The following is a 20,144-nucleotide window of genomic DNA, read 5'->3' on the forward strand; positions in this document are numbered from 1 at the left end:
CAGCAGATAATTTAATGGCACTACACCTAGCAAAGGAAATGGATCCGTAATTTTAAAACTACCAGAAAAGAAATCTCCAACCCAGACTGTTGCACGAAAAAATTCTACTAAACATTTAAAAAAGGATGAACTCTAATCCTACAGAATCTTTTCTGGAAAACAGAAGATGAGGGAACGCTTTCAAATCCATTTCATAAAGCTAATATCACCTTGATACCAAAACAAGGCAAAGTGAGTATAAAACAAACAAAAAACAAAATGACCAATCTCTCTCATGGATACAGTCAAAAATCATTAAAATATGAGCATACACTTATCAGCAATAAACAAATTATACACCATGATCAAGCGGATTTTATTCCAGGAATGCAAGCCTGGTTCAATATTAAAAAATTAATTACCAGGCTAAAGAAGAAAAATTATATATCACATCATATCAACTGATGGAGAACAAACATTTGACAAAATTAAATACCTGTTCATGATTTAAAACTCTCAGAAAAAGAAGGATAGAAGGAAAAATCCTCAAATTGATAGGGCATCTACAAAATACCCATGCTAACATTATACTCAATAATGAAGACAGAATACTTTCTAAGGTCGGGGAAAAGGGGGGATGTCTGCTCTCACAACTCTTATTCAACATAGTGTTGCAAGTTCTGGTCAGTGCCATAAGGCAAGAAAAAGGAAAGAAAAGCATACATATTGGAAAGAAATAAACTTCTCCCTATTTGCAAGTGACTAATTTTCTATATATGAAAAAATTTTTTTAATTACCAAAAAACCTACAAAAAATAGAAAAACCAACTCCTAGAACTAGAACTGGGTTCAACAAAGTAGAAGGATACAAAATAAAAATACAAAAATCCATTATATTTCTGTATACCGGGAATGAAAACATGGACAGCAAAATTTAAAATACCTTATCAAGTATAAATCTAACAAAACATTTACAGGACTTTTATACAAAAAGTACACAACAGTGATGAAAAAATCAAAATCTAAATAGATGGAGAGACATAACACGTTCATTGATTCGAAGACTCTACATACTAAAGACGTCAGTTCTCCCCAATTTGATATACAGGTTATCAAAACCCCAGTAATATTGTTTGTAACTATAGATAAGATTATTCTAAAATGTATATGGAAAGGCCAAAGAATTAGAATAGCTAAAACCATTCTGAGGAAGTAGACTATAGAGGAGGAATCAGTCTATCTATTTCAAAAATTATTACCCTATTTCAAGTTCCAAAAACTACGTGATATTGGCACAGACACACAGATCAATGAAAAGAATAGAGAATCCACACAGATATGTCCAATTGTCCAGTGAAAAAGCAGTTCAATGGAGGACAGACTTTTCAACAAATCTTGCTGGAGCAATTGGACATACACAAGCAAAAAACAAACCTTGAATTAATCCTCATGTCTTTTCACTCAAAATGGATTACAGACTTAAAACAAAACCATAAATCCTTTAGTACAAAACACTGGAGAAAATCTTTGGGATCTAGGGCTATTTCAAAGAGTTCTTAGACTTGACATCAAAAGCAAGAGCCATAAAAGGAAAAACTGAAAAACTGGATTTTATCAAAATTAAAAACTTTTCCTACATAAAAGGCCCTGTGTGGTATTGTGATTTATATTAAGAAATATATATTTGCTTTTCATCCACTGTTCCTGGCACACATATCCTAAAATCTCTGATATTTCCTAAGTGATATTTCCTAAGATGACTCATTATGTTAATGAGGTGACTTTTGGCCTTATCTGAAAGACGGGGCTGGTTGCCAACAGAACCCACTATGTGATTAGAGTTGGAACTTTCAGTCCCACCCTGCTAAGGGGAGAGAGGCTGTAGGTTAAACCAATCACCATCAAAGGCCAATGATCTCATCAATTATGCCTTCGTAATGGAGCCTCTACAAAAACCTGAAAGGATGGGGCTCAGAGACCTCTGGGTTGGTGAACATGTGGAGATTCAGGGAGAGTGGTGTGCCTGGAAGATGGCATGGAAGCTCTGTGTCCTTTCCCCATAACTTGGCCTATGCATTTCTCCAATTTGGCTATTCCTGAGTTATATCCTTTCACAATAAACAGGTAATCTAGTGAGTAAATGGGTTACCTGAGTTCTGTGAGCCACTCTAGCAAGTTAATCAAACCCAATGAGGGAGTGATGGGAACCTCCAATCTGTAGCTGGTTGGTCAGAAGCACAAGCACAAATGACAACCTGGGTTGTGACCGGCATCTGAAGTTGGAAGGAAAGGGGCAGTCTTGTAGGACTGAGCCCTTTACCTATGGAAACTGATGCTACCTCTGGGTAAGTAGTGTCAGAACTGAGTTGAATTGTAGGACACCCAGCCAGTGTCCTAGAATTGCTTGTTGGTGTTGGGGGAAATCACCCACCCACCCTCCCACCCTAATAAGTGGATGAAAAGACAAGCTATATACTGGGAGAAAATATCTGCAAATTGCATATTTGACAAAACCATAGTATCGAAAATATATAAAGGACTCCCAAACTTCAACAGTAAAAAAGTAAACAATCCAATTAGTGCATGGGCAAAGGAAAAAGAGATATTTCACATACGATGCCATACAGATGACAAATAAGCACATGCAAAGATGTTCAGCACCTTTAACTGCTGGGGAAATGCAAATTACAACTACAATGAGGTATCACTATACAGCTATCAGAAAGGCTAAAATAAAAATAGTGACAAAATCAAGCCTTGGTAAATTTAAGAAAATTGAAATAGTATCAAGTATCTGTTCCGACTACAATGCTATGAGACTAGATATCAATTACAGGAAAAAAATCTGTAAAAACTACAAACACATGAAGCTAAACAATACACTACTAAATTACCAAGAGATCACTGAAGAAATCAAAGAGGAAATCAACAAATACCTAGAAACAAATGACAATGAAAACACGACGACCCAAAACCTATGGGATGCAGCAAAAGCAGTTCTAAGAGGGAAGCTTACAGCAATACAATCCCACCTCAAGAAACAACAAACATCTCAAATAAACAAACTAACCCTACACCTAAAGCATTAGAGAGAAGAACAAAAAAACCCCAAAGTTAGCAGAAGGAAAGAAATCATAAAGATCAGATCAGAAATAAATGAAGGAAACAATAGCAAAGATCAATAAAACTAAAAGCTGGTTCTTTGAGACGATAAACAAAATTGATAAACCTTTAGCCAGACTCATGAAGAAAAAAAGGAAGACTCAAATCAACAGACTTAGAAATGAAAACGGAGAAGTAACAACTGACACTGCAGAAATACAAAGGATCATGAGAGATTACTACAAGCAACTATATGCCAATAAAATGGAAAACCTGGAAGAAATGGACAAATTCTTAGAAAAGCACAACCTTCTGACACTGGACTAGGAAACTGAAAATATAAACAAAACAATCACAAGCACTGAAATTGAAACTGTGATTAAAAACCTTCCAACAAACAAAAGCCCAGGGCCAGATGGCTTCACAGGCAAATTCTATCAAACATTTAGAGAAGAGCTAACACCTATACTTCTCAAACTCTTCCAAAATATAGCAGAGGGAGGAACAACCCCAAACTCATTCTACGAGGCCACTATCACCCTGATACCAAAACCAGATAAAGATGTCACAAAAAAAGAAAACTACAGCCCAATATCACGGATGAATATAGATGCAAAAATCCTCAACAAAATACTAGAAAACAGAATCCAACAGCACATTAAAAGGATCATACACCATGATCAAGTGGGGTTTATTCCAGGAATGCAAGGATTCTTCAATATACACAAATCAATCAATGTGATAAACCATATTAACAAACTGAACGAGAAAAACCACATGATCATCTCAATAGATGCAGAAAAAGCTTTCGACAAAATTCAATACTCATTTATGATAAAAACGGTCCAGAAAGTAAGCATAGAGGGAACTTACTTCAACGTAATAAAGGCCATATATGACAAACCCACAGCCAACATCGTTCTCAATGGTGAAAAACTGAAACCATTTCCTCTAAGATCAGGAACAAAACAAGGTTGCCCACTCTCACCACTCTTATTCAACATAGTTTTGGAAATTTTAGCCACAGCAATCAGAGAAGAAAAAGAAATAAAAGGAATCCAAATCGGAAAAGAGGAAGTAAAATTGTCACTGTTTGCAGATGACATGATACTATACATACAGAATCCTAAAGATGCTACCAGGCAACTACTAGAGCTAAGCAATGAATCTGATAAAGAAGCAGGATACAAAATTAATGCACAGAAATCTCTTGCATTCCTATACACTAATGATGAAAAATCTGAAAGAGAAATTAAGGAAACACTCCCATTTACCATTGCAACAAAAAGAATAAAATACCTAGGAATAAACCTACCTAAGGAGGCAAAAGACCTGTACGCAGAAAACTGTAAGACACTGATGAAACAAATTAAAGACGATACAAGCAGATGGAGAGATATACCATGTTATTGGATTGGAAGAATCAACATTGTGAAAATGACTATACTACCCAAAGCAATCTACAGATTCAATGCAATGCCTATCAAATGACCAATGGCATTTTTCACAGAACTAGAACAAAAAATTTCAAAATTTGTATGGAAACACAAAAGACCACGAATAGCCAAAGCAATCTTGAGAACGAAAAACGGGTGGAGGAATCAGGCTCCCTGACTTCAGACTATACTAACAAAGCTACAGTAATCAAGACAGTATGGTACTGGCACCAAAATAGAAATTTCGATCAGTGGAACCGGATAGAAACCCATGCACATATGGTCACCTTATCCTTGATAAAGGAGGCAAGAATATACAATGGAGAAAAGGGAGCCTCTTCAATAAGTGGTGCTGGGAAAAATGGACAGCTACTTGTAAAAGAATGAAATTAGAACACACCCTAACACCATACACAAAAATAAACTCAAAATGGATTAAAGACCTAAATGTAAGGCCAGACACGATCAAACTCTTAGAGGAAAACATAGGCAGAACACTCTATGACATAAATCACAGCAAGATCCTTTTTGGCCCACCTCCTAGAGAAATGGAAATAAAAACAAAAATAAGCAAATGGAACCTAATGAAACTTAACAGCTTTTGCACAGCAAAGGAAACCATAAACAAGACGAAAAGACAACCCTCAGAATGGGAGAAAGTATTTGCAAATGAAGCAACTGACAAAGGATTAATCTCCAAAACATACAAACAGCTCATGCAGCTCAATATCAAAAAAACCAACAACCCAATCCAAAATTGGGCAGAAGACCTAAATAGGTATTTCTCCAAAGAAGATATACAGATTGCCAACAAATACATGAAAGGATGCTCAACATCACTAATCATTAGAGAAATGCAAATCAAAACTACAGTGAGGTATCACCTCACACCTGTCAGAATGGCCATCATCAAAAAGTCTACAAACAGGGCTTCCCTGGTGGCACAGTGGTTGATAGTCCGCCTGCCGATGCAGGGGACATGGGTTCATGCCCTGGTCTGGGAAGGTGCCACATGCCGCGGAGCGGCTGGGCCCGTGAGCCATGGCTGCTGAGCCTGTGTGTCCGGAGCCTGTGCTCCGCAACGGGAGAGGCCACAACAGTGAGAGGCCCGCGTACTGCCAAAAAAAAAAAAAAAAAAAAAAAAAAGTCTACAAATAGTAAGTGCTGGAGAGGGTGTGGAGAAAAGGGAACCCTCTTGCACTGTTGGTGGGAATGTAAATTGATACAGCCACTATGGAGAACAGTATGGAGGTTCCTTACAAAACTAAAAATAGAACTACCATACGACCCAGCAATCCCACTACCAGGCATATACCCTGAGAAAACCATAATTCAAAGAGTCATGTACCACAATATTAATTGCATGTCTCTTTACAATAGCCAGGACATGGAAGCAACCTAAGTGTCCATCAACAGATGAATGGATAAAAATGTGGCACATATATACAATGGAATATTACTCAGCCATAAAAAGAAACAAAATTGAGTTATTTGTGGTGAGGTGGATGGACCTAGAGACCGTCACACAGAGTGAAGTAAGTCAGAAAGAGAAAAATAAATACCGTATGCTAACACATATATATGGAATCTAAAAAAAGAAAAAATGGTTCTGAAGAACCTAGGGGCAGGACAAGAATAAAGACACAGATGTAGAAAATGGACTTGAGTACACCAGGAGGGGGAAAGGTAAGCTGGGACAAAGGGAGAGAGTGGCATGGACATATATACATTACCAAATGTAAAACAGATAGCTAGTGGGAAGCAGCCACATAGCACAGGGAGATCAGCTCGGTGCTTTGTGTCCACCTAGAGGGGTGGGAGGATGGGAGGGAGGCACAAGAAGGAGGAGATATGGGGATATATGTATATGTATAACTGATTCCCTTTGTTATACAGCAGAAACTAACACACCATTATAAAGCAATTATACTCCAATAAAGATGTTAAAAAAAAAACCAAACAATGACAGTACATAAGGATGCAAAGAAACTGGATCACTCATTTATTACTGGTGAAAATGTAAAATAGTACAGCACTCTGGAAAACAACCTGGCAGTTTCTTAAAAAAACTGACCATGAAACTAACCTATGACCCAGCTACTGCACTCCTGGGCATTTATCTTAGAGAAATGAAGACTTACATTCACACAATAACCTGCACACAGAATGTTAACAGCAGCTTCATCTGTAACAGCAAAATACTGGAAACCACCCAGATGTCCTTAAATAGGTCAATGGTTAAACAACCTGTGATACATCCATACCAAGGAATACTACTAATCAATATAAAGGAGCAAACACCCAACAACCTGGGTGAATCTCCAAAGAATTAACCTTGGGTGGGGGGAGGGGAATCAATCTCAAAAGGTTACACACAGCATGATTCTATTTCTATATTATTTTTGAAATAACAAAATTATAGAAATAGATAACGTATCAGTGGTTGTCAGAAGTTAAGGAGTCACCTGGGGCAAGAGGAAAGCAAGTGTGCCTATCAAAGGGCAACATGAGGGATCCTTTGGTGATCAAACTGTTCTGTACCTTGACTGTATCAATGTCAATATCCTGGTTGTGATGCTGTACTACAGTATTTGTTTTGTTTTGTTTTGTTTTTGTTTTGTGTTTTCTGGCTGCAGTGGGTCTTCCTTACTGCGCACGGGCTTTCTCTAGTTGCAGCGAGCGGGGGCTACTCTTTGTTGTGTTGCGCGGGCTTTCATTGTGGTTGCTTCTCTTGTTGCGGAGCACAGGCTCTAGGTGCGTGGGCTCAGTAGTTGCGGCTCGTGGGCTCAGTAGTTGTGGCTCACAGGCTCTAGAGCGCAGGCTCAGTAGTTGTGGCGTACAGGTTTAGTTGCTCCTCAGCATGTGGGATCTTCCTGAACCAGGGCTTGAACCTGTGTGTCCTGCATTGGCAGGCGGATTCTTAACCACTGTACCACCAGGCAAGTCTATGTACTATAGTTTTGAAAAATGTTATCACTGGGGGGAAATTGGTAAAAGGCAAATGGATTGTTCCCTGCATTATTTCTTACAGGTTCACATAAACCTCTTATCTCAAAATAAAAAAAATGAATACACTATCTAAGGTTCTAGTCCTATCTTTCACAGTAGAACAATTTTGAAGAACATGGAAAAATGTAAAAAAAAAAAAAAAAAGAGACGCATGCTAGCCCTATGCAATCAACTTTAAAGAAAATGATATGAACTGATTCGTGAGGCAGAAATACTTCGGCTCTGTACGAATGGATAATATAGCAAATAGGCATGATTTTTGAACTAAGCAATACATTGTCTCTTCCAAATAATTAACAGGTGCCATTGAGAAATCATTAAAGAAGTTTTCAGAGAGCAAGGAAAATGCAACTGTTTTAAGAAGTAGCTAGCACAGCATTAAAGTGTAAGTTGCAAAGTCAGGAAAATAAAATAGGATTTGTCTTAAAAAGGTGAAATCAAGTGAAAAGACTGCTATTGCAGACAGACGTGTAACAACGTCCAACAGAATAGCTGAGATAAACGAGTTATCTCGGTGAAACTATACTTCCAAGAAAGAAACATAAAGGCATAAATGTCAAACAGTAAAGGATCTTTCTGAAGTGGAAGACCAAGGACTAATCAAAAACAAATGTGCCATAAAGACTTCCCTACCTGGCCCCAGCGTTTACTTAAATCAGTGTGAAAATTTGTGAGCAATGACCCTAACTTCAAATAAAGTTTGGAAATCCTTAGAGAAATGAATACAGATTAAGGTTTGTAAAATATATACTGTAAGATTACAAAACCTTGAACCAGAAGGACATACAACAGTAGCTGCCTCTGGGACAAGAAAGAGACTAGAAGAGGAACAAAGAGGGCCTTGATGTTGTGTAATGTTCTATTTCTTTTGCGTTAAAAAACGGACATAAAAGTGACAAAATATTAATTGTTAATTCTGGTAGTCTGTATATGAATTACACTTTGCTACATTTTATATTTTTGTTTTTCAAATTTAAAAATAGGAAAATAAGAATAAATTAGACTTATCATAGGGAGATACAACAGAAAAGGCATTTGCAGCCCACATTTCCCTCACTTCCATTTTAAGAGGTCTCAGCCAGTGTAGCCCACAGACAAAAACTTTCCAAAGAATGATTTATAAAGCTGATGTTTGTTGAACATGGTTTTACATATATTTGTAAATGTATTATTTGCATTTTTCCATTTGTTTTTGTGAACAATACCATTACCTTTATAATATGAAATGGATTTATAGAAATAAAACCTCACTTTATAACTATATTTTTAAGAAATAGAAGTACACTTCTTGAAGACTTCATCATGTGATTTTTTGGGGGGGCCACACCACATAGCATGTGGGATCTTAGTTCCCCCACCAGGGATCAAACCCATGGCCCCTGCAGCGAAGGGCAGAGTCATAACCACTGGACTGCCAGGGAAGTCCCCCTGTGATCTTTTTTAAGGAATCAATTATAGAGTAAGCTGGATACATCTACAAGACTGGTGAAGAACCACAATGTGATAAAAAAAAATTTATAGGTTTCGACATATTATTAAAATGGGACTTTTAACCTTGCTGGTTTAAAAAAATATTTCCCAATAGTTCTTACTAGGTTAATTATGTCCCCGAGTTCTAAAATATTAGTAAAGTCCTTATAAATCAATTTTATTTTTGATTTTTAAAGAAATGCTTAAATACTGGTCTTTATTAGAGGATCCGAACAGATCAAAATTTTCTACTTGCTTTCTGCATTTTGTGAGAATCTCCATTTTTTGAGATTTGAACATAAAACAAACAAACAAAAAAGCTGTTTTACAGCATGATGAAATAAAGTCTGACGTCAGGAATGTATCACCAAAACATACAGGTGACTAAAAGAAAGGCTAGAAAAGCAAGGCTGGGCTAGGAGCAAAAAATAAGAAGAAGACTAGCAGACAATCTACAGGTGAAAAGGAAAGAAAACCATTGGACTGTATCTAACAAAATGATGAACTCTGGGGAAGAGTGAACCTGCAAATCCCTGGCAAAAGGATTCCCTTTTATGGCTTCTTTAGACTCAAAGACATACATACAAACCACAAGAAGCACAAGTATGGGAAGTCATACCTTTCAGGCCTAAAGTCTGCAACTGAAACAGTTTTCCCAGCTCAAAAGGTAGAACTCGTAACAGGTTGTTATTTAAATGGAGTTCCCTGTTGATGTAAAAATTCCAGGAAGTCAGAAGATATATTAACCTTTAGCTAACAGCTAAAATCAACAATATAATTTCTAGGAATATAAGATATAAGTTCCTAAGAATACAAAATTTAGTATTATATGCCAATGTCTAGTATAGTGCTTCTTAAATCATATGTGGTTAAAAAAACAAACAAGAAAAAAGACACAACAGAAAACCCCAAACTGCCACAAACCAATACATTTGTAAAACAAAGGAAAAAAATCAATTACTGTAAAAATGTGATGAGAAAAAAAAAGACCAACAAAATATAAGCCCCAATTTTTTTAAGGGTATTGGATTCAAAAGACACTTGCTGTGTATCTCACTGCAGGCTGGTGACACGTTTGAAAATGGCACAGTCCAGATACCACCCTGAGAGCAGAACTGGTCTAGCATACATGGAGGTCTAATACACATGTTTAAGAAAGTGGAAATGATAAAACAGCCTAACATGTGAATTGTTAAAAGAAAACTTAAATGATCATATAGTACCAAATCAAGAGTTTATGGTAGCTGACCAATGTTTATGATTAATAATACTAAAGTTTCACTTTAGAAATAATGGCAGCTATATTAATAACTACTGATTATTTTAATGATTTGTTTTGTATAGAAAATATAACTATGAAAGGAATCTTCAGTAGGAAAAAAAGAAAGACCCAATATTAAGATATTGGCAATGTCTTATGGTAAGTTTTATTTGTCAATTTTTACATGTGAATGAGAACTACTGACTTGGTTCTTGGAATTTAAATGAAGCTTGGTTACCACTGAGTAAACCAGAGGCTGGTGAGGCCATAAACTGAATAAGAAAAACTCACTCTGAATACTTGGCTCCTGTTTATTTCCAAATATATCACACAGGAAAGGAGGTCCTTTAAGTAAATTTGGTTCAGGGGATTAAAAATAGTCATGGTATATACTCAATAATTAAGCCTAAAAAATGTCAAAGGGCTGGAATGGAAGCAATAGAGGTAAAGAAACTCTCACAAGGTCCTTATTCCTTTTTACTATGCAGCAAATGATAGAAGGCAGCAGAAAAGCCAGTGGAATTTTTTTTAAAAAGGGGGGGGAGGTAATATGAAATGGAGCAAGATTTTCTATTGGGATTAACATAATAGCTGGAAATTGGCTTTATATTCAACCTGGGTAGATCTCATCTATCTTATAAAACAGAGGTTACAGCAATTACCATTTACTAATACAATATGTACCAAGCAATGTTGCTAGTAGTTTCTTAGTCATTATCTCAAATATTTCTAATCTCAGCCTTAGTTGGGTCATTATCATAGCAACTTCACGGATGAAGAAACACTCCATAAGGTTTTAAGAAGCTTGCCCAAAATCACACAACTTGTAAACGACTGAGTCAGGTTTCTAACCTGAACTCTGTGCGACTCCACATAGTATCCACCTCCTATAGTCCACACTATAGACCCCCATATTCAATCACTAATTCTAGCTTCTTTCAAGTCCTGGCTTTGTTACTATCATGCACACAAGCCCTGGGATGGCCAAAATGGGATCATTAATTGTCAATGGCTTCCTGGATCCCATATTAAGGATGGTATAGGGCCCCAGAATTTAGTGGGGGAAAAGCATCTCAACTGTCTGTCACAGGTGAGTACTTATATGGGATAACATAAGTGCCTTCTATTTGTTTGCCCCGCTTTGTCCAAAAATTTTGTCTCAAAAATAAAGTATATTACACAAAACAGCAATAAAATAAATTTTAGGCAATGGATCTAAATGACTTATTTATTAGCTGACATTCAATTTTCCCAGAAAACTTTACCTGAAGAACACAGTCATGTTTAACTGTGTTCAAATACCATTAAATTGACAATGTCCTTTCCCAACAAAGTGGTGTTTCCTAACAATATAATAATATATTTTTTTAGGGGGATATAGCTATGTACTAAGTTGAATCTGTATACCTGAGTGATACCATGTTTCCGAGTTCTGCCGGTAAACTCCGGATTTTATTAGAGGACAGGTCCAGATACACCAGATTGTGAAGCTTGGCAATGTCTGAAGGAATGCGGGACAGGGAATTGTCACTTAGATACAAAGCTGTCAAGTGAGTTAGTGACCACAAAGATGAGCTTAAGCTTCTTACTTTTCCTGTAAAAGAAGAAAAAAATGGGGTAAGAATTATATAGTGTTCTATACCAAATGTAAAATAGATAGCTAGTGGGAAGAAGCTGCATAGCACAGGGAGGTCAGCTTGGTGCTTTGCATCCACCTAGAGGGGTGGGATAGGGAGGATGGGAGGGAGACGCAAGAGGGAGGAGATAAGGGGATATATGTATATGTATAGCTGATTCACTTTGTTAAACAGCAGAAACTAACACACCATTGTAAAGCAATTATATTCCAATAAAGATGTTAAAAAAAAAAGAATTATATAGTGTTCTCTACAGTTTGATCCCTGGATTAAGTAACATTTTAGATATTTTACTGAGTAATAATTTTTTTTAAATAAATTTATTTATTTATTTTTGGCTGTGTTGGGTCTTCGTTGCTGCACATGGGCTTTCTCTAGTTGTGGCGAGTGGGGGCTACTCTTCATTGCGGTGTGCGGGCTTCTCATTGCGGTGGCTTCTGTTGTTGCAGAGCACGGGCTCTAGGTGTGCAGGCTTCAGTATTTGTGGAGAGGGAGCTTCAGTAGTTGTGGCTTGTGGGCTCTAGAGCACAGGCTCAGTAGTTGTGGCGCACAGGCTTAGTTGCTCCGCGGCATGTGGGATCTTCCTGGACCAGGGCTTAACCCGTATCCCCTGCATTTGCAGGTGGATTCTTAACCACTGCGTCACCAGGGAAGTCCCATATTGAATAATAATTTATGACACAAAAAATTGTGAGAAAGGGGTCAATAGTAGAAACCTTACCGATTCTAGAACAATTCACTGCTATGATTAAGTTATAAACTCTCCACTTGGCAGACTAAAAAAAAAAAAAACCCATTTAAGGCAATATATCAATATTTAGATTCCATTGTTATTTTTAAGAATACAATAGTTAAGACTTTATCCTTTAAATTAGCCTCAGCTATGACAAGAAAAAGCATGAATAATTTATAGTAATGATAAGTCCAATATTTCAACATGAATGATTTGGACTTATGCAAAAAAAAGAAAATCAAATCTAGTATCTCAGAGGCTATTCATATCTGTACTCCAGAAAACAAGAATTTTGCCTAAAAACAGAAGGTACGTGAGATATTCTCAGCTTAGCAAATTTTTAAAACCAAGAGTACCAAGGTAATAATTTCATCAATAATCATGTAATTAGACAAATCTGTACTGTATAATTAAAGGGAAAAATACCTGCCCAGAAGCATTTCAGATATTAAGTCATAACTATATAAATCAAACAGTAACAGACGTAGGATTCAAGAGTCAAGAGTAGTGACTAGAAACAGAATAATTTCTTTCAATGCAATATTAAATCTGTACTTTGGCAGTTCTTGGTAAGATGACAATTGTTTCTAAATTCACCTAAGATTTTCCCCATAATATCTTTAATAGTGCAGGTTATAGTCTGAGAGAGAATGAAACAAATGGATGTAATGAAAATATAAGTCTTTGAAAACTGATTTTCTATTGGCTGAAAAAGCAGTCTAGAAACTTCTAATCAAAATGGAATAACAGGGACCAAAATTACTATCCCACCTGAACAATTATAAAACCAGACAATATACATGAATCAACAAATATCAGAGATCAGACACCAATCAGCACAGGAGAGTGATCCCTGAAGGATGAAAAACAAACAAGACAGGCCAACAGCAGCACAGGGAGGGGATTCCAGGGAAAGAACACTTATCTCCCACAAGTTCAGGACACAAAGCGAATGTCCAGGGAAGCCAGGATGACTAGAATTTACAAAGGCAGAGTACCAGAGAGGAGACAGATGAACAGAAAGGTCTGGAGATTTGAGGTTCCCCTCAAGTTGTCAACTGAGTACTGATCACCATATGCATGTGAGAAATTGCCTGAGCCAGAGGAAAAAAACACCCAAAAGGAGTAAAGGTAACAACCCCTAGGTTCACACATCACCCAGGTTCACACATCACTCAATAAGGTAAAATTCACAAGATCTGGCACCCAATTAAAAATTACTAGGTATGCAAAGAAACAGGAAAATATCATCCATAATGAAAAGTCAGTCAATTAAGACCAGTCCAGAAAAGACAATGATGACAAAATTAGTAGACAAACATTAGAAGTTACTTTAATTATATTCCATATGGTCAGTAGCTAGAAGGCTAAACATAGTAACTAGTGATACAAGATAGCACACTCAAATTGAATTTCTAAAGTTGAACACCATGGTTAAGAGGAAATGGGGAATGACTGCTAATGTGTTGAGGGTTGCTTTTGGGGACAGTGAAAATGTTCTCAAATTGACTATGGTAATGGGTGCACAACTCTGTAAATATATAAAAACTACTGAATTTGCACCTTAAGTGGGTGAATTGTGTGAATTATACTGTTACCAATTACAGCTGTCACCAAAAGAGAGGCAAACAGACACCACACACAGAGGCAGAAAAATTTCCACATTAATGCACGGAAGGAAAAAAGTCCTATCGACCTAGCAACCCAGAAAAAAACTTTCAAGAGTGATGGCAAATTGCAAGATGAAAAGAGCTATGGAGATGGATGGCAGTGATGGATGCACAACATTATGAATGTATCTGATAAAAAAACCTTCCCACAAAGAATATTCTAGAACCAGAAGAGTTCATTGGCGAATACTACCAGACATTTAAGGAAGAATTAATATCAATTCTACACAAATTCATCCAGAAAACTGAAGAGGACACTTCCCAACTCATTCTATAAGGTCATCATCATACTGACACCAAAACCAGACAAAACTAGTACAAGAAAACTACAAAACATAAATGTAAACTGACAAAACAGATCCAACAATATATTAAAAGGATAATGACCAAGTAAGATTTGTGCCAGAAAATGCTAGGTTTGTTGAACATTCAAAAAATATAATGTAAAAAATGTTTTCTCAGAAAAGAAAATCATCTAAATAAATGCAGGAAGAGCATTTGACAAAATCAGCATCCTTTCCTGATTTTTAAAAATCTCTCATACCAGTGGATTTTTCAGCAGAAACTCTACAGGCCAGAGGGGAGTGGCACAATATATTTAAAGTAATGAAAGGGAAAAACCTACAACCAAGAATATTCTACCCAGCAAGGCTGGTAGAATTCTACCCAGCATTCAGATTTGGAGAAATCAAAAGCTTTACAGACAAGCAAAAGCTAAGCTTTACAACAAACCAGTTTTACAACAAATGTTAAGGGAACTTCTCTAGGTGAAAAATAAAAGGCCACAACTAGAATGAAAGTTATGAAAAAGCTCACCAGTAAAGGCAAGCATACAGTAAAAGTAGGAAATCATACACACACACAATCCTAGTAGGGAGGCTAAAAACCCAAAAGTAGTAAAATCACTACATCCACAATAAGCAGTTAAGAGATACGCAAAAAAATAGGACATAAAATGTGATATCAAAAACAGTAATTGTAAGGGGAGGAGAGTACAAATGCAGGGTTTTTAGAATGCATATACACTGCTATACAAACCTCATGGTAACCACAAACCAGGTATCTATAATAGATATACACACAAAAAAGGAAATGGAGTTTAAACATAACACTAAAGACAGTCATCAAATCACAATAAAAGAAGAAAAGGGAAAAAAGACCTAAAAAACCAAATCTAAAACAATTAGCAAAATGGCAAACAGAATATACATATCAATAATTACCTTAAACGTAAATAGACTAAATGCTCCAACCAAAAGACACAGAGTGGCTGAATGGATGCAAAAACAATACCCTATATATGCTACCTACAAAACACTCACTTCAGAACTAAAGACACACACAAAGTGAGTGAATGGAAAAAAGGAATTCTACCGAAATGGAAACCAAAAGAAAGCCAGAGTAGCAATACTTATATCAGACAAAACAGACTTTAAATAAACATTGTTACAGAAGACCAAGAAGGAGACTACATAATGACCAAAGGATCAATCCAGGAAGATATAACAACTTTAAATATATATGCACCCAACATAGAAGCACTTAAATATATAAGGCAAATATTAACATACATAAAAGGAGAAATCAACAATAACACAATAATAGTAGGGGATTTAACACCCCACTTACATCAACAGACAAGTCATCAGAGAGAAAATCAATAAGGAAACAGAGACCTTAAATGACACATTAGACAAAATAGACTTAACTGATAAATATATAGAGCATTCCATCCAAAAGCAGCAGAATAAACATTCTTGTCAAGTGCACATGGAACATTCTCCAGGACAGATCACATGCTAGGCCACAAAACAAGCCTTGGTAAATTTAAGAATATTGAAATCATATCGAGCATCTTTTCTGACCACAATGCTATGAGACCAGAAATCAACTACAAGGGAAAAAATGCAAAAAACACAAACAATATGCTATTAAACAGTCAATGTACCACTGAAGAAATCAAAGAGGAAATAAAAAATACCTAGAGACAAGTGAAAATGAAAATGAAACTGAAAACACAATGATCCAAAACCTATGGGACACAGCAAAAGCAGTTCTAAGAGGGAAATTTATAGTGATACAAGCTAACCTCAGGAAACAAGAAAAATCTCAAATAAACAACCTAAACTTACACCTAAAGCAACCAGAGAAAGAACAAACAAAACCCAAAGTTAGTAGAAGGAAAGAAATCATGAAGATCAGAGCAGAAATAAATGAAACGGAGACTAAAAAAATAATAAAGATCAATAAAACTAAAAGTTGGTTCTTTGAAAAGATAAACAAAATTGACAAACCTTTAGCCAGACTCATCAAGAAAAAAGGGGAGAGGGCCCAAATCAATAAAATCAGAAATGAAAAAAGAAGTTACAACCGATACCACAGAAATACAAAGGATCATAAGAGACTACTATGAACAACTATATACCAATAAAATGGACAATCTATAAGAAATGGACAAATTCTAAGAAAGGTATAATCTCCCAAGAATGAACCAGGAAGAAATAGAAAACATGAACAGACCAATTACCAGTATTGATTTTGAATCAATAATTTTAAAACTCCCAAGAAACAAAAGTCCAGGACCAAATGGCTTCACTGGTGAATTCTACTAAATTTTTAGAGAAGAGTTAACATCTTAACCTTCTAAAACTATTCCAAAAAATTATAGAGGAAGGAACATTTCTAATCTCGTTCTATCAGGTCAGCATCACCCTGATACCAAAATCAGACAAAGATATAACAAAAAAAAAGAAAATTACAGGCCAATATCACTGATGAACACAGATACAAAAATCCTCAACAAAATAATAGCAAATTGGGGCTTCCCTGGTGGCGCAGTGGTTGAGAGTCCGCTGCCAATGCAGGGGACACGGGTTCGTGCCCCGGTCCGGGAAGATCCCACATGCCACGGAGCGGCTGGGCCGGTGAGCCATGGCCATGAGCCTGCGCGTCTGGAGCCTGTGCTCTGCAACGGGAGAGGCCACAACAGTGAGAGGCCTGCGTACCGCAAAAAAAAAAAAATAATAATAATAATAATAATAATAATAATAATAATAATAATAGCAAATTGAATCCAATAACACATTAAAAGGATCATACACCATGATCAAGTGGGATTTATCCCAGGGATGCAAGGATTTTTCAATATCCACAAACCAATCAATGGGATATACCACATTAACAGACTGAAGAATAAAAACCATAGGGTCATCTCAATAGATACAGAAAACACTTCTGAAAAAAACCAACATATGATAAAAAAACTCTCCAGAGATTGTGGATACAGAGGGAACTTACCTCAACACAATAAAGGTCATATATGACAAACCCACAGCCAGCATCACACTCAATGGTGAAAAGCTGAAAGCACTCCCTCTAAGATCAGGAACAAGACAAGGATGCCCACTCTTGCCACTTTTATTCAACATAGTTTGGAAGTCTTAGCCACAGCAATCAGAAGAGAAATAAAAGGAATCAAATTAGAAAGGAAGAAGTAAAACTGTCACTGCTTGCAGATGACATGATACTATACATAGAAAACTCTAACGATGCCACCAGAAAACTACTAGAGCTCATCAATGAATTCGGTAAAGTTGCAGGATACAAAAATAATATACAGATATCTGTTGCATTTCTATACACTAACAACAAACTACCAGAAAGAAATGAAAGAAACAACGTCATTTTGCATCACATCAAAAAGAATAAAATACCTAGGAATAAACCTACCTAAAGACCTGTACTCCAAACAACTATTAGACCCTGATGAAAGAAACTAAAGACAACAAACACAGATGGAAAGATATATCATGTTCTTGGATTGGAAGAATCAATAATGTTAAAATGACCGTACTATCCAAGGCAATCTACAGATTCAATGCAATCCCTATCAAATTACCAATGGCATTTTTCACAGAACTAGAACAACAAATTTTAAGTTTGTATCAAAACAGAAAAGACCCTGAACAGCCAAAACAATCTTGAGAAAGAAAAACAGAGTGGGAGGAATTATACCCCCTGACTTCAGACTATACTACAAGCTACAGTACTCAAAACAGTATGGTACTGGCACAAAAACAGACACATAGATCAGTGGAACAGGACAGAAAGCCCAGAAATAAACCTACACACTTATGATCAATTAATCTATGACAAAGGAGGTAAGACTATACAACAGAGAAAAGACAATCTCTTCAAAAAGTGGTGTTGGGCAAACTGGACAGCTATATGTAAATGAGTGCAATTAGAACGTTCTCTAACACCATGTACAAAAATAAACGCAAAATGGATTTAAGACCTAAATGTAAGACCAGATACTAAAAAACTCCTATAGGAAAACATAGGCAGAACAATCTTTGACATAAATTGCGGCAATATTTTTTTGGGATCTGTCTCCTAAAGTAAAGGAAATAAAAGCAAAAATAAACAAATGCAACCTAATTAAACTTAAAAGCTTTTGCACAGCAAGGGAAACCATCAACAAAACACAAAGATAACCTACTCAATGGGAGTAAATATTTGCTAATGATATGACCTATAAGGGATTAATATCCAACATATACAAAAAGCTCATACAACTCAATATCAAAAACAACCAACCCGATTAAAAAATGGGCAGAACTGATTAGTTTTCCAAAGAGGAAATGTAGATGGCCAACAGGCAGATGAAACGATGCTCAACATCTCTTATCATTGGGAAATGCAAATCAAAACCACAATGAGATACCCCTCACCCCTGTCAGAATGGCTGTCACCAAAAAGAACACTAATAACAAATGTTGGTGAGGATGTGGAGGAAAGGGAACCCTCCTGCACTGTTGGTGGGAATGTAAACTGGTGCAGCCACTGTGGAGAACAGTATACGGTTTCTGAAAAAACTAAAAATAGAATTAACATACGACCCAGCAATTCCACTCTTTAAACACTAATTCCAAAAGATACATGCTTCTCAATGTTTATAGCAGCATTATTTGCAATTTCTAAGACATGGAAGCAACCTAAGTGTCCATCAACAGATGAATGGATAAACGTGGTATAGAGATACAATGAAATACTACTCGGCCATAAAAAGGAATGAAATTTTGCCATTTGCAACAACATGGATGGACTTGGAAGGCATTATGCTAAGTGAATAAGTCAGAAAGAGAAAGACAAATGTTGTATGATATCATTTATATGTGGAATCTAAAAAATATAACTAGTGAATATAACAGAAAGGAGGTACACACTCATAGATATAGAGAACAGACTAGTAGTTACCAGTGGTGGGAGGGCGGGGGCGATATACGGGTGGGAGGTACAAACTACTGTGTGAAAGACAGGCCACAAGGATGTATTGTAGAACATGGAGAATATAGCCAATATTCTATAATAACTGTAAATGGAGTGTAACCTCTAAAGATTGTATAAGAAATTTGAAAAAGATTTTTAATAAAAATAAAATAAAATGAATCCTCTTGTACACTAAAAAAAAATTTTTTAACTCTCAGTAAGCTAAGAATAGAGAGCTTCCTCAATCTTGATAAAGAGCATCTACAAAAAGTTTAGTGGTTAAGGGATAAATCCTTTCCCTAAGGTCAGAAACAAAGCAAGAGTATCTACTCTCACCACTACCATTCAACATTACACCAGAAGTCCTAGCCATTGCAAGAAGACAAGAAAAATTAAAAACTGAAAAGAGAGAAGTAAAGCTCTTTATTTGCAAATACCAAATCATCTATTTAAAAATCCTATGGAATCTATAAAAATGCTACCAATATGTGAGTTTAGCAAAGTCATAGAACAAAAGATCGATATACCAAAATACCGTATTTCTGTATGCTAGCAATGAACAATCAGAAATTGAAA

At 36.3% G+C, this 20,144-nt stretch overlaps 1 protein-coding gene across 3 annotated transcripts in view; it reads right to left on the bottom strand.

Annotated features, from left to right (window-relative positions):
• CNOT6 (CCR4-NOT transcription complex subunit 6) overlaps positions 1-20,144 on the bottom strand; it is a 65,135-nt gene that overhangs the window by 16,504 nt on the left and 28,487 nt on the right. For 2 of the 3 annotated variants that reach the window (XM_082623851.1, XM_082623850.1), the window contains exons 3-4: positions 11,665-11,851; positions 9,616-9,701 (exon numbers count right to left, since the gene is read on the bottom strand). The exons of the other annotated variant lie outside the window; for it this stretch is intronic. In XM_082623851.1, coding sequence (XP_082479977.1) covers positions 9,616-9,701; positions 11,665-11,851 — 273 coding nt within the window. The remainder of the gene's footprint in view (positions 1-9,615; positions 9,702-11,664; positions 11,852-20,144) is intronic. 3 annotated transcript variants of the gene reach the window in all.

The sequence above is a fragment of the Mesoplodon mirus genome (assembly GCF_964341445.2).
Source record: "Mesoplodon mirus genome assembly, chromosome: 5".
NCBI classification, from domain to species: Eukaryota; Metazoa; Chordata; class Mammalia; order Artiodactyla; family Ziphiidae; genus Mesoplodon; species Mesoplodon mirus.